The sequence below is a fragment of the Oreochromis aureus genome, linkage group 15 (genome assembly GCF_013358895.1).
Source record: "Oreochromis aureus strain Israel breed Guangdong linkage group 15, ZZ_aureus, whole genome shotgun sequence".
NCBI classification, from domain to species: Eukaryota; Metazoa; Chordata; class Actinopteri; order Cichliformes; family Cichlidae; genus Oreochromis; species Oreochromis aureus.
In genome coordinates, this window is record NC_052956.1 from 31,371,560 (window position 1) to 31,386,867 (window position 15,308).

General features: G+C 38.0%; 2 protein-coding genes across 2 annotated transcripts; one reads left to right on the forward strand and one right to left on the reverse strand.

The window, feature by feature from the left end:
- Nucleotides 1–4,431: 4,431 nt before the first annotated feature.
- On the forward strand, nucleotides 4,432–7,510 carry LOC120433330. The gene is made up of 5 exons (XM_039599439.1): nucleotides 4,432–4,554; nucleotides 4,801–4,904; nucleotides 5,292–6,033; nucleotides 6,353–6,571; nucleotides 7,062–7,510. The coding sequence occupies exons 2-5, from the start codon at nucleotides 4,808–4,810 to the stop codon at nucleotides 7,258–7,260; spliced, it is 1,257 nt and encodes a 418-aa protein (XP_039455373.1). The 5' UTR covers nucleotides 4,432–4,554; nucleotides 4,801–4,807; the 3' UTR covers nucleotides 7,261–7,510.
- A 176-nt stretch (nucleotides 7,511–7,686) lies between these two features.
- On the reverse strand, nucleotides 7,687–12,684 carry LOC120433331 (G2/M phase-specific E3 ubiquitin-protein ligase-like). The gene is made up of 12 exons (XM_039599440.1): nucleotides 12,560–12,684; nucleotides 12,142–12,451; nucleotides 11,844–11,923; nucleotides 11,669–11,724; nucleotides 11,530–11,557; nucleotides 11,423–11,442; nucleotides 11,222–11,311; nucleotides 10,814–11,124; nucleotides 10,482–10,669; nucleotides 9,972–10,144; nucleotides 8,729–8,943; nucleotides 7,687–8,157 (listed from the first exon to the last, which is right to left on the reverse strand). Exons 1-12 carry the CDS (start codon nucleotides 12,680–12,682, stop codon nucleotides 7,922–7,924), a joined length of 1,830 nt encoding a protein of 609 aa, XP_039455374.1. The 5' UTR covers nucleotides 12,683–12,684; the 3' UTR covers nucleotides 7,687–7,921.
- Nucleotides 12,685–15,308: the final 2,624 nt, after the last annotated feature.

The window sequence follows — 15,308 nt, forward strand, 5'->3', positions numbered from 1 at the left end:
CGGGGCCCAGTGCAGCAGCGCCGCCCAGCCCCACAGAGCCCGGGACAGCCCACCCGACCCCACCACAGAGAAAACTGCACCCACCCCATCATCCACTCATCTTCCAGACTACACAAGACAATAGACGCCCAGGCTGAGATCTTCCTCCACCTCTCCTGTATCTTCCCCTCCTGCAGAGAGTGTTCCTGAAGAGAGGAAAGCTCCTGCAAGATGTGACAACCTCCCCCACCAGTTGAAGAGCCCCCCAGGTGGCTCGATGCACTGGCGGCACCCTGCGCCAGGGCTGGGCCCCCATACACCCACCCGCCCACAACCCTGGCAACACACCAACCAGGACCCAAGCCCCCGAGGCCCGGCCAGGGCCCCAGCCCAGAGACGGAGCGCCCCCAGAACCTCACGCCCATCTCGGACCCACCCAGGGGCAGCCAGGCTACTAGGTCAGTAACCCACGTCCGTCAGCACAGACCCTCCCCTAGCCCCGCTGCACGCAGCCATGAGGAAACCGTCACCTAAGAGCCAACAGAGCCCTTAATTGGCCATGACCGCTACCCCGGGTTGAGCCCCCCAAGGAAGATGCTCCCGGGGAACCCCCCGACACCCTAAGCCTGTCCCTACCCCCACACCAATCACAACAGTGAAGGTGGGAACAAACTATGACCCCCCACCCCCACTAGGTGATGGAGCTGATCAAAGGAGCCCAGAGCAATTGATCTGATGTGGTGGCAGAGGCTGTATCAAGACTAATGTAATCTAATAGATAATTTCAATGTTGGTTAGAATTAAGATTATTTTTATTTTTCCAGTTCATGAGGACTGTTTTCTTGGCTATGCATAGGGCAGTGAAAACCATATGGGTTAACCTCCTAAGACCCGAACTCTTCCATGGCATGCATTTTTAATTTCTCTTTGATATTTGGGCTGATTGGGACCTCATGAATGTAAAAACAAAGAATTGCCAGATTTTTTTTTTTTACCTTATTTTTGTTTCTGACAAAAATGAGATCCACATATGAGGATATTCATTTTAAATTTTGATAGAACAGTGGCAGTAGAATGTCCTTGTAAGTGGATATCAAGCCCTTGTAGAGGAAAATTAGTGTTTTTAGGTCTAGACAACCCAAAATGTGATGTCCACATATGTGGACGCCAGGTCCTAGGAGGCTATATTCTTTTCTTAAGTGACATTATCTAAGCTGCCCAACAAACACACTAAAGGGGAAGTTGGAATGTTACATTTCAGACACTTCAATAAGTCTTCACATATCTCAGCCAAAACTTCTGAACTGGTGGACAGAACCAAAGAGCATGGATATAATTGTCCGGTGAATTGGTTTGGCAGTGTGAGCAGTTGTTGGTAGATGTAAAGCCCATCTTGAACATCCGATGACCTGTATAGTGCACTCTATGTAGTATTTTGTATTGAATTAATTGAAGACTGGGATTTCTAATTAGATGAAAGGTTTTTAAGCACATCTGAGACCAGAAGTTTTGGTCTAAGTTAACTGATAAATCCGCTTCCCATTTTGCAGTAGGAAGTGATATTGATTCATCTGTTTTAGAAAGCATTCTGTAAATTTTGGAAAGTAATTTGGGGGTTTTAAGAGTAAGAAATTGAACCACACTTGGTGGTGTTTGTAGTTCAACTTGACCCGGTTTAAATTTCTTTTTACTATGGATTTAATTTGTTGATATTCTAAAATCTTTTCTTGTTGATCCCATATTGTGTAACTAGTCTGTCAAATGAAATAAATTCTGTTCCTTCTAGTATATGTTCTAAATATTTGATTCCTTTACCACTCCAATCTGAAAAGTTTATCATATTATTGTTTTGTAATATGTCAGGGTTGTTCCAGATAGGTGTACGTTTGCATGGGATTAATGAAGACTGTCAACTTCGGAAACTCCCACCATGCTGTCAGAGAAGAGCTAATGTTGACGCTTTTGAAGCATTCATGTCGTTGGATGTTTGAGCTGATAAATGGTAGATCTGAAATCTCTAGATTATTGCAAAGTGCATGTTCTACATCTAGCCAAGGTTCATCTAAGAGGGTATGTTTTAGCCATCCTGAGATAAACTGAAGCCTGTTGGCTAAGAAGTAGTGCTGAAAGTTAGGAAGTTCTAATCCTCCTTTATCCTTGGTCTTTTGTAGTGTTTTTAAGCTTATACATGGGGGCTTATTTTTCCAAAGGAATTTGGACATATATGAATCTAGAGATCTGAACCAATCTTGTGGCGGTTTAGTTGGGATCATTGAGAGTAAATAATTTATTTTTGGTAATACCATCATTTTTATAGCGGCAACCCTTCCCATGAGTGATATGGGTAGACATTTCCACCTAGCCAGATCACCTTCTACTTTCTTTAAAAGTGGGATATGGTTTAATTTAGTTAGATCTGCAAGCTTGGGAGAAACATTAATACGTAAATATTTTATATTTCCCGATTGCAGTGGAGTAGAAGAGGAATTATGGAAGGAGCAATTAATCGGAAGGACTGTAGATTTTGACCAGTTAATTGAGTAATCTGATATTCTTGCAAAAGAGTTTATCAATTCAATCACCCCAGAGATATTGGTTTGTGAATTTTGGAGAAAGAGTAACACATCATCCGCATAAAGGCTGATTTTATGGTCCACGTTCTTGCATTTTATGCCCTTAATTACTGAATTCTGTCTAATTGCTGCTGCTAGTGGTTCAATAAACATTGCAAACAGTGAAGGGGAGAGTGGGCATCCCTGCCTGGTGCCCCTGAGGAGACAGAAGCTGGAGGATGTCTGGTCATTTGTTCTGACACAAGCTGTTGGGGAATTATATAATATTTTTAACCAGTTGATGAAAGAAGATCCAAAACCAAATTTGTGTAAAGTTGCAAATAGAAATTTCCAGTTAACTCTGTCAAACGCTTTTTCTGCATCTAAAGAAAATATTGTAGTTTCAATGTTTTTACTGTATGAGTAGTCTATCAAATTAAGTAATCTACGTGTATTTGTTGATGAGTGTCTACCTTTTATGAAACCAGTTTAGTCAGGATGAATTAAGAGGGTGTTATTTTCTCTAGTCTCTTCGAGAGAGCTTTGCAGATTATTTTAAGGTCTACATTTATAAGGGATATTGGAGGATAGCTTGAGGGATATACAGGGTCTTTGCCTGGTTTTAGCAGGAGATTAATGTTTGCAGAATTCATATTTGATGGAAGTCTGCCATTTCCAACAACGTTCTGTAAAAAACTGGTGCTAGAATCGTCCAGAATTCTTTGTAGAATTCTGCAGGAAAGCCATCTGGACCTGGAGCCTTATTATTGGGCATACTTATCAGGGCTTCCTGGAGTTCACCTGATGTCAGTGGTGAATCCAGTGCCATTGCTTGAGAGTCTAATAATTTTGGGAGAGTTATGTTGTCTAAAAACTGATCAATTTCCTTTTTAGATGGGTTTATTTGTGGTGAATACAACGTTTTATAGAAATCCCTAAAAATGTTGTTTATTCTTTCAGGGTCATATATTGTGTTCCCAGATGAATCTTGAACAGCACATATAGTTGTTTTTTCGTTATTTATTTTTAGCTGGTTTGCTAGAAATTGACCGGATTTATTACTATGTTCATAATTTTGTAAGCGTAGTCTTTGTACTAAGAATTTTGTTTTTTTTTTATCAATTATCTCATTTAATTCTAGTTTTGTTTTGCGTGTTTTGTTCAATGTTTCCTGATCTTGGTGGGACGCGTAGGCTTCTTCTAGTGATTTGATGGTTTTTTCTAATTCCTGAATATTTTTATTTTCTTTTTTCTTTTTACGTGATGAGAAAGAAATTATTTTACCTCTCATCACAGCTTTCCCTGCTTCCCATAGAACAGAAGCTGATGTTCCGGGAGTGTCATTAAAGTCTACATATGAAGTCCACTCTTTTTTAAAATATGTAATGAAGTCTTCATCTTTAAGCAGTGATGTATTAAATCTCCAGTTTTTACTTGGCGTAGTATTATTCTTGTGCATTAGTGCTAAAGATACAGGAGCATGATCGCTGACAGCTATAGGGTGAATCTCAGTGTCTGAAATGTCCCTCAGTACGGTGGCCCCTAGAGGCAAAGCACGTACAAACTCCAAAACACACGCAAACTCCAAAGCACTTGCAAATTCCAAAACACTTGCAAACTCCAAAGCACTTGCAAATTCCAAAACACTTGCAAACTCCAAAGCACTTGCAAACTCCAAAGCACTTGCAAATTCAAAACACTTGCAAACTCCAAAGCACTTGCAAATTCCAAAACACTTGCAAACTCCAAAGCACTTGCAAACTCCAAAGCACTTGCAAATTCCAAAACACTTGCAAACTCCAAAGCACTTGCAAATTCCAAAACACTTGCAAACTCCAAAGCACTTGCAAATTCCAAAACACTTGCAAACTCCAAAGCACTTGCAAACTCCAAAGCACTTGCAAACTCCAAAGCACAACGGAAGTGCTCCAGGACGCTAGGGGCAGTGTTGAGTTTTTGTGACCTAGTTGCTACATAAGCCAGGAAGTTCCTAATGACCGGATTTGGTGTGTGGCAGTAAAAGGTAAATGATCCTTTTTTTCAATTATTTAAATATATATTAGTGTTTGTTTATAATCAACAACCAATACACATGTGCTCTCAATTGTGTAATTTAAGTTATCTGGGTAGTTGTGTTTTGGAAGTTCATTTTTACGCTAGCAACGTAGCTGTTGTGTTGGAAATGTGTCTGTGTATATACACTTTAGCTTAGGTCTGCCCTTTGCCGTTTTAATACTCCATTTTAAAAGAAAAATGCTGTTTGTTTCAGGGTAAGAATGTTTTGTCCATATTGTGGCCATAACGTGGGAGAAGTTGTCAAGTTCTGTGGTTCATGTGGCAAACACATTGAGTTTTTGGCGTTTGTCGACAACGGTAAGTATTTCACAAATAACATATTAAAAAAAAAGGGTTGTCTCAACCAGTTCACCAAGCTGCAATTTGGCTGTTTACAGTTTATTTACAGTTGAATGCAGTCTTATTTACTATATTGTTTTATGTTATATAAATTGCATACACGTGATTTTGCAATCATTTAAACCAGTAAGGTGTGAATCTGTGAAGATTCTTAGTCGTCCGGGTTAGGGTTATAGTTGTAGACCTTATTTGTCTTGAATTTACTGAGGCCCAAAGAAGCAACATATTAATTTAGTTTAATAATGAGACAATACAGTGGTTTTAAAATGTCATTGTTATTTAAAACTGCACATTTCTTGTCTGATGATCTCTTTTACCATTTCCCATCTTATTTTTTTTAATCAGGATCAATTCAGGAAAACATTTCCATCGAAGACCTCATTCAGAAATATTTCAGAGACGGTTACTCCTATAATGAAATATTGGACATTTTGGCCTTAAAACATAAACAGAAGATCAGTCTGACCACACTTAAATGTAAATTAAGAAGTTTATCACTGTCCCGCAAAAAACATTACTCAGCTCAGGCCTTGATTCGTGCTGCAATAATAGAAGAGCTGAAGGGACCTGGTCAACATTATGGATACCGTTCAATGTGGCAGACACTGCGTCAGAAACACCATCTTTCTGTGAAAAGGCATGATGTCATGGTGATGATGGCAGAGCTCGACCCATCTGGAGTCCAAAAACGCTCAAGGAGAAAGTTTGTAAGAAGAGTTTACGATTCACCTGGACCAAACCACACTTGGCATGTTGATGGATATGACAAATTAAAGCCATATGGTTTGGCTATCAGTGGTTGTATTGATGGCTATTCGCGGAAGGTATTATGGTTGGTTTGTGGAGCAACTAACAGCAACCCAGAAGTCATAGCTCAACACTACGTGCAGTGTGCTTCAGAGTTTGGAGTCATACCAGTGCGACTTCGCACAGACTGCGGCACTGAAAATGGGACGATGGCAGCAATGCAATGTGCCTTACGGTCATCTCATCAGGATTTTTTTGCGGGAGCTGCCAGTCATATGTATGGATCTTCAACAACAAATCAAAGAATTGAAAGCTGGTGGTCGTACTTCAGAAAACAGCGGTAGGTTTTAAAATTTTTCAAGAAACAACTATATTAACCAGATAAAAATGTGGCTGTAATATATAGTCGGTGATGCAGAAGCCTTGCTGTGTATCACATTATCTTTCCTTTATAGCTTCAATGTGTAGCCATTATGTTACATACAAGTATAAGATAGAAAATATAAACTGTAATAGTCAATAAAGAAAGTAAGATGAATAGAAATCCAAAATGCACGCACTTTACATCAACTCAAGAAGCAATTTCATAAACGTAAGAAATAGTGAGGCTTTGAAGGCTGGTGATTTGTGAACTGATGGTATGTTTTTGTCTCTTTTAGAACACAGTTCTGGATGGACCTTTTCAGTGACATGAAGGAAATGCACCTATTTAATGGAAGTCATGAACACATGTGCTTGGTGCGCTTCATTTTCATGGCTGTGCTTCAGAGGGATCTGGAGGAATGCAAAAGAAAGTGGAACACGCACCTGATCCGTCCAGTTAGCCAGTCACGCTGTCCATCTGGTAAACCGGATGTGATGTATTACCTGCCTCATAGGTTTGTATCACTCTTGTCAATTACAAATGTGAAAAATCAAAGTTCTGTAATTTCAGTAGAAATAAGATAAATGAATTTTTTTTTTTAGCACCTTTTAATCTATGCACTTGATCATATAGTCTGCTTTTACTGTATGGTCATAAAAAGCAGACACCACAGTGTTTGTACCACCAAAGATTTGGACTAAATATGTCTACTTTTTTCACATGTTGATTCCAGTCTTAAAATTTATAAAAAGCTATTTTATATTAACTCCTTAAATGCATGACAAAATCGGCCAATGTTTTCAGCAACTCAATTGTTCAAGACAGGTAGTTACAGGCACTCTGACCACCTTCTATTCTATTCAATGCCATAATACAGCCAATGGTCCTAAGTAAAAGCATATGTTCACTTTAAGCATAGTTTTTTTCCCCCCTACAGAGACAAGGATGTTGTAGCGTTTTCTTAGTATTTTAATAGTAAAAATTTTCCTTGTACAAACTTTTAGGTTTGGTGGACGTGACTGTGGCCTTGCAGTTGGACATCAAGAGCTGAGCCAGTTCAGGATGAGTTCAACTCCCAATTTCTGTGGAGACCCTCACCTACAAGAACATTTTGAAGGACTAAACAGTGGCTTCAGTTCATCACAGACTTTGGAATCTTGTGTGGAGAACTACATCAGACTAAAAAGACTTGCTGGGTTGTAATGCCAAGGTTCCCACACATCCCAGAACTGTGGAGTCCACTTTGTGGTTATAATAATGCACAACCTGCACTTTTGTTAAGCCTAAAAGAAATTTTTTTTTTCTTGCAGTAGAACAAAATTATAGTTCATCACCTGTACTTTTGTTATAGTCACTTAAAAAAATTGCTTTTGTGTTTTTTGAAATAAGAAAATCAGTTGTGACAGTGACATAAAATCAATTATTTCTGCTAACAGATGATATTGTGAAGACTCTCTTAACCTCCACCTTAAATGCAAGACACGTGATGGTATTAGCTGTATTAATACAGGTTGATATAAAATAAAGGAGTAAAAACACTCTATTTTCAGTAATAAGATTTATTAACCTTAACAAGGCAAAGTACACTTTGCACTGACATAAAAACTGTAAAATATACAATATCTATGCATATATATATATTTTCTAAACGCTTAACAGTAGTAAAGGGAATTCTTTATAAATCTAAGGGTACTAAAAGTAATGAATCAAATCAGTCATTTACTTTAGCATTGTAACTAAAACAACGGCCTTGGCACAACAGATATCTAGCCAATTTCTTTAAACCAACCTTTTTTTTTATAAGAACAAAAACACAGTTGAAATGAAGACTATAAAACAGTGTGAGGATCAAACTGTAAGTCAATCAATACAGACCAAAACCAGGAGAGTTTAATATTCCAAAGTCCATATCAGCCTGGAACTGCTTATATGACTGAGCAATTGGTATCACAATGGTGTTTGCACATGTTTTCCCAAGTGGGAAACGTGATGCATCACCAAACAGCAATCTTGGTCTTGGTTCCATTCCAGCTGGTGGAATGCTGTTTAGGCCCGTGGCAAACATCAGTATGTCTTGTAGGGAGACTGCTGTTTTGGTATCTAGAATTAAATAGAATGTTGCTAAAAATAAATCTGTATTTTCTAAAAATTTCAAATACAAAGAAGAATATCATAAACTTGGATCCTCAAATGTTCAAAAGTATTATATTTTTACGTTTTTTCCAAGATTAGTAGCACAAACACCCATACCAGTTCAATAAAAAATATAATAAAACAGCAGGTCTGTGATGACTTACTTACAGTACAATTTTTGCATTTTAAACAGAAACTGTAAAGGTGATAATTGCACTCTGTGTTATTTAGGTCATGCTAGGTAGCTCCCCAAAAGCCACTGCTGGCAGCACATTCATCCCCCAAGGGATGGGTTAAATCCCCCCCCCCCAAATAAAAAATAAAAATAAAAAATTTTAACAATTCTAACAAGAATGTGCAGGAGATTCAACTGCTAAAAGACAAAAAAGCCCTTCTGTTCTATAGCAGAAAGATCACCTTACAGTTTAAACTTAAAAAAAAAATTGATCATAAAAGTAATATTCATGCAAGAGCTGCTTTATTGGTTTGCACTTATCGTAGTAATTTGTTTGCAGTAAAAGTTTCGTATTACACAAACCTTCAGCGTCTATCAGATAGTCTCGCCAGAATCCAAGCACCCTGGTTTCTTCCTGCCGTCTTGAACTGCCAGGTTCACTCAGGACCACTGCAAACATGTCTTCTAAAACATCAGACGTCAGCGGCTCTGGTCTTGAGCACATGAAGGGTTGGAACAACAAAGGATGCTGCTGCAGGGCATGGATTACACCAAGTGTTGCGAGGCCATCCTTAAATCTATAAGGGGAAAATTGTCATCAGCACTACAATATAAGATAACCTTTATTAGTCCCATATGTGGGAAATTTGTTTTGTCACAGCAGGAAGTGGACAGTGCAAAAGTTATATAGCAAAATTAGAATACAATAAGAAGAATACTTTGAAAAACATGAAAACAATCACTTTTTGAATGTTTTATTTTAATTATTCATAAAGCACAATGGATTTTACATACTTTATTGATCCAAGGGGGAAATTAGATCTCAGCATATCACCCTTGAGGTGAGCAGTGAGCTAGTGCGGGCTGTCTTACTCAGGGACACACCTGCTGTGTGGGCTCTCATCGAACGTGCTACCTTCTGAATTCCAGTCTGATGTTTTATCCATTGCTACACCATGCCACCTTCCAAATTTATATTTTACCATCTGCATTTCTATTCACCAGTAAGTTAATGTTGCAAACTGGAGCAGCCACAATGTTGCAAATGCATTTGCAGTCAGTAAAGTATGGTTTATTGTCAATAAAATCAATAATGTAAAAGATCAAACCACCTACAAACATCAAATTTGCACTGGAATTGTTTAAAGTACCTGCTTAAATACGGTCACTGGCTGAACTTGTGTTTGCAGCTTTGTCCAGTTTTATGCAGGGACTGATAAGTAACAAGAATTCTAATAGAATAAGTGTTTAAAAGTTTTAAATTTGATCTCTGTCCTCGCAGCTTCACATGAGTTGTTCCATACTGAGTAAAGCACATGCATGATAACTCAAAAACTTTTTGCAAACATTCGGCTACAAGTATAATTAACCATGCAAACAATAAATAAAAAGGGAAGATGCAAAACTGTAATTTTAAGCAAAAACATACATATTCCAAACAAATTTGGTCAAAAGAATAGGCAGCTTGCAGCTGTTATCTATTATCAATTCAGTATAGTGTTGCTTACGGTTTAAAAAACAATTTTGTTACAAAATCATTATTAAAATAGTGTAGCTACATTGCCCCATTATTTAGTATCAGTCCAAAAACTTACAAATATGTTACCTTTGGATTGAGAAGTGGTTGCGGTATATGATGTACCACTTAAGGTAGTCCTTAATGATGTTGCCTTTACCATCTAAAGAGTCCGGAAATCCATAGCAGCCAGCTGTCTGCAATAAGCTGCAATGCATTTCAATGCAGCCATGGAGTTCCTTCAGCGTTGCAGCATTGGATATCTAGTGTTTACATAAGACAAAAAACAAAATTGCAGTATCACAAGGTTGTTGTGCATGAAGTTCACATCAAAATTATTTTAAATATAATTACTAGTGCACTTTAACGTTTGGTCTATATTTTAAAGCATGTTATTCTGCTATTGTTTTCTACTCCTCTACTTAAAGTCAAACATTTATCTTTGTTCATAATTAACAAACATCGGTACACTTAGCATGCTGATTGAAATTACAACTACTTTGGAGCACAGTGTCACAGTCCAATGTGCAATTAACACATCAAGCTTTGTGATAACAAAAGAAATTGTAGTTTTAAAATAGAATATTTAAATCAACATACTGCCAACAGAAAAGATTTTGTAGCTTCATCAGTGACATCTTCAATTGTGACCTCCACCACATCAGACTTTGTTGTCCCAATCAGATGCTGGTAGAGTGTCTTGGAGAGGAAGGCAGGCCCTGGACCACCATGTACCAATGATGTGGCAATCATTCTGCCAGCAAGGAAATATTCATCCTCTCTTGCAGCTGGTAATGGATTTATTTAGTTAGTTATGCTAAAATAATGCTTCAAATTATATGCCTTTTTATTTTAATAAACAATTAATCATCCAAGCTTAACTTCAGAATGTATTAATTTAATTTTGTGGTCAGATGTTATAAATTTCTCACCAGCGCTGTCAAATGTAAGAAATTTGCTGTCCTCGGGTCCGTCAAAAATTCGTCGTGATCTAAGGCATTTCATTAACAATGTCAAAAATTCACGTTTAGGACCACCATTATCCATTCCATCTTCACGCTGTCCTGCGTCATCGCTGAACTTCACAAGTATATCATCAGTTGGGTTGTAAGACACACGTCTAAAGCCCCGAGCTGCTCCATCCCAAACATTTGCCCTGTTTATATTAAATCTGCTGACAGATGTTTTTACTGTCTTAGACGCCAGCTCTTCAAGTACTTCTGCAGCAGTCAGGCCATTTGTACTAGAACATAAAAAAATAAATATTAAATATCACATGAAATGAGGATGTTATTACTTACTTAGCATATTTACATTCTCACATTTAAATGTATACTTACCTTTGTGTTTCACTCTCATCCTTTTCAATGAGAACTTCTTTGTCTGAGTCACTATCAATTACAATCGGTGCATAAACACTTGTGTATGTGCTGCAACGAAAAACATTTAGTGGGCAAAGTAGAACATTTCTTAAAATCTACTTAACTAAGATTTTTTTGGTCTAGTGTCTCAATACAGAAATGTCTGTGTCTTAAACCTACCTGTAGCAGGGATCTTGAGTCTAAATATCCAAAATATATGAACAGTTAATATAATTTATGTTTGTAGCCTGTATGATGATTATTAATGACATTTTTCAGAGTCTTACTTCAGAAGAAGTTTGCAAGTTTGACCCCCTGTAAAGAATTACAATAATTTCAGAATTTACAATATACTACATGATAATGTCTTTTGGCTCCTCCGTATTCAGGGTCGCCGTACTGTATCCTCCACAATACAAAACTTACCTATTTGTTGAAGGTGCTGTTTCCGGCGTGCTGTGATTATCTGGAAAATCCCATACCTGATAAGTAGTAAAATAAGCTTAACAGCAGTTTTTAAAACTTTCAACTTTTATTGATTATATTGGTGTTTACAAACACAGACACACACACAAAACACCGGTAAAATAAAAAGACTAACCACAGTGTCCGACAGTGGGCTTTCTACTACTTTTACTTGAACTTCATTGTCCTCTTCAGATTCACATTCTGTGTCGCAATCTGCAAATATTCAATGATTCAAAACATACAGTCTAAATATATGTATGTATTCAAAGCTATATCTAACAATTAACACTTTGCCTATGCAGCACAAATTAAATATATTTAACATTTGTGGCAAAACCATGTCACTCTCTGATTAACATTTTTTTTTTATTAAGGGATTATTTTTAATATCTAAAAGTTATGATTGTCACTGCATTATCAGAATCACTTACCAGTATTTAAGAAGTCATCATGGTTACAAATGTAGAGATTTATTCTTTGATAGGCCTTCCCTATGGCATCCTTGTATTTTTGGATGGTGAAAGGGGTGTTGGTTCCTGGAATTGTGCTAACTTCCCTTGTATCAGGGTATAGCAGTACATAGGGTCCATCAGCCAGGTCCTGGTTAAAGTCCTTATGTTTTTTCACGCTGGCAGACAAGATTTGCTCAGTTGACCAGTGACAATGAACATCAACCGGAAGTGATTTTCCTCGAACAGGTCTTATACCATCACTGGTCCTTGTCATGATGCCAATCTGTATCTAGAAATGAGATTAACAATAATACGTTTTTACATATTTGCTCCTACATGGAGCATTTTGTATTAGCAACAAAAGTGATCAACTTCCACGTTTAATTTTATGACATACCTTCACTGTTTTATGTTCCTTCTGTTCCTTCTGTTTCTTTGAAAAAAAGGCCTTTCTCTCCCTTTCTTTCACATCCCTGAATTTTATAAATGACTCCACTAATGATTTCCCAGCTATAAACATAAAAAAAAAATATTATCATTTTAGGGAAGGGACAGTTAAGAAGACTTATTTAATAAAAATATGTGATTTACCCATTGTAGACTGTATAGTTGTGCCAGTCAGGATGCTGGAACTGGTAGATGGAAGAGCTGCTGCCTCTTCACCAAGGGCAGGATTTGTTGACACAGTGCTGGTGATGTCCTTTAAAAACTTGATGTTTTTACCACATAGACTACAAAAGGCAGGACTGTCTGCCAAAAGGTGTCCACAGAAAGGACAGTACATCTGTAAAAATGACCCCATCAAATATTTTACAAAATTAATATTCACTACAACCCACAGAAAATACAAGTATTTCACATCTTACATTAAGACTCCTGAATGCACAGACATATATGCACAACTCCCAAAAACATTACACTTAGATTTTTATAACCTCTCTTGCAAATACTTGTTTGACTATGCGAATGTTTTTCAATCAATTACTCAGAGGAAAATATTAAAATAAGATTACATATTTTATCTTAACTTTAATTATATATATGTATATAAACTGCATTGCATGTTTAGCAAAGGACAGAAATCGCTAAAACATTACTTTCCATTCTTTTATCCATTTTTTCAAAACAATTCTCTCTGAGCAAAGCATAAACCAAGCGTTCATAGTAATAAAAAGAGATCAAACTTACAACAGTTTGCACATTACCTTTATTATGAGGCGTGGTTGGTCTATCCTTGCTGGTGTTTTCCGCTGGTATCCAACTCCGTGTGTTTGCAAAAAAGTTGCCGTTTGTTTTGCAAATCGAGCTCAACACTGCCCCTAGCGTCCTGGAGCACTTCCGTTGTGCTTTGGAGTTTGCAAGTGTTTTGGAGTTTGCATGTGTTTTGGAGTTTGCATGTGTTTTGGAGTTTGTACGTGCTTTGGAGTTTGCAAGTGTTTTGGAGTTTGCATGTGTTTTGGAGTTTGTACGTGCTTTGGAGTTTGCAAGTGTTTTGGAATTTGCAAGTGCTTTGGAGTTTGCAAGTGTTTTGGAATTTGCAAGTGCTTTGGAGTTTGCAAGTGTTTTGGAATTTGCAAGTGCTTTGGAGTTTGCAAGTGTTTTGGAATTTGCAAGTGCTTTGGAGTTTGCGTGTGTTTTGGAGTTTGTACGTGCTTTGCCTCTAGGGGCCACCGTACCTCAGCAGTGAGCTGCTGACCAAAGAATAATCCATACGAGAGTAGGAGCGATGAACATGTGGGAAAAAAGTATATTCCTTACTGATGGGGTGAAGGGAGCACCATGCATTGCAAAGACCAAAGTTGCTCATATACTGTTTGATTATATTTATGGACTGCCAATTACGCTGAGTTCCTGCTGTATTGAGCCTATCCATTTCTTCATTTAGTCCAAGGTTGAGGTCGCCTCCAAGAACAAGTGTGCCATCTAAGTGTTCAGAGAGTGCACTGAAAAAATTGTGAAAGAATGAGGGATCATCAACATTTGGACCATATACACTTAGAATACATAGCTTTTTATCAAGTATAGATAGTTTAATGTTTAAGAATCTGCCCTCTGGATCTATAACTGTATCGAGTACTGTGAAATTAATTTTTTTATGGATTAAAATTGCTACTCTCCTTTGTCTAGAATTATAACAAGCTGAGAACACATTAGGAAACTCAGGTGTTTTAAGTTCATTCGAACCTCTAAGAGGTCTGTGGGTCTCTTGTAAAAGGACAACATCTGCCTGTAGTTTTTTGAGTTGGTTAAATATTTTTAACCTCTTTTCTCTGGAGCCAGCTCCATTTATATTCCATGTAACGAAACTTAGAGCACCCATAGATGTCTGTGTATAACTAGGGGTGTACGCTGTGTGTGTCGCTTAGACAGGTGGAGAGAATACATCACTTGTTCATAAATAAAGAGAGGGAGAGAGAGAAAAAATGTGTGGCGAGATGCTCCCTGAGTCTGACTATGTGTGTGCATATTTACTAATATGAGTACGCTTGGCTTAAGTGTGTGTATCCTGTAGGTCTGTGTGCGTTGTCTGACTGATGTAAATGTGCTGTCATTGAGCACATGACTGTGCATGAATGTGCTGTGCATATGTGTCGAAATAAAGGATGTTGTTTGTGGATGAGTGTGGAAGCAGGTGATCGAAGCAGTGAAAGAAAGAAAAAAGAAAGAAAGAAACCAAGGACAAGGGTGAGCAGCATAAAAACAAGAGGGGGAAAAAGAGAGAAAAAAAAACGAGAAGAAAAACCCCCCGGAAACATTCCAATCAAACCATTGACGGAGAGTGACGGTGTTAATTCTGCTATGAAATCACACTTAAGATGTGACTTGATATTAGTAAGTTAAACAGATGTTAATGCAAGTTAGTGTGAGTGGATGGGGAAAGGGTGTAGCGGATTCTTATCTGGTGTGAAGTTAATACAGCCACGGAGTGAAGTCGGGGTCGCGGTGGAGCTGTCCATCCACGTACAGCCGGTCCACAGCGATGACAGCGTGGGAGCCCTTCTGGATGAAGCCGTGTCGGATTGGGAAGAGGACCCTGCGTCGTTCCAGGATCTCTTTGGGGAACTGGTTGTTCACGCTGAAGTCCATTCCTTTTAATTCCCTGCCGCGGCTTTTCACATGTTCCTTTTGTTTGAAGTGGCCGAATT

Bases quoted from the DNA above. Each gene is read 5' to 3' on its own strand.
- LOC120433330 (XM_039599439.1), top strand. From the start codon at position 4,808: ATGTTTTGTCCATATTGTGGCCATAACGTGGGAGAAGTTGTCAAGTTC. The intron at 4,905-5,291 runs GTAAGTATTTCA...TTTTTTAATCAG, and splicing joins TTTGGCGTTTGTCGACAACG to GATCAATTCAGGAAAACATT. The intron at 6,572-7,061 runs GTTTGTATCACT...ACAAACTTTTAG, and splicing joins ATGTATTACCTGCCTCATAG to GTTTGGTGGACGTGACTGTG.
- LOC120433331 (XM_039599440.1), bottom strand. From the start codon at position 12,682: ATGTTTATAGCTGGGAAATCATTAGTGGAGTCATTTATAAAATTCAGG. The intron at 11,558-11,668 runs GTAAGTTTTGTA...AATTCTTTACAG, and splicing joins ACAGCACCTTCAACAAATAG to GGGGTCAAACTTGCAAACTT. The intron at 8,158-8,728 runs GTTTGTGTAATA...ATTTAATTCTAG, and splicing joins CTATCTGATAGACGCTGAAG to ATACCAAAACAGCAGTCTCC.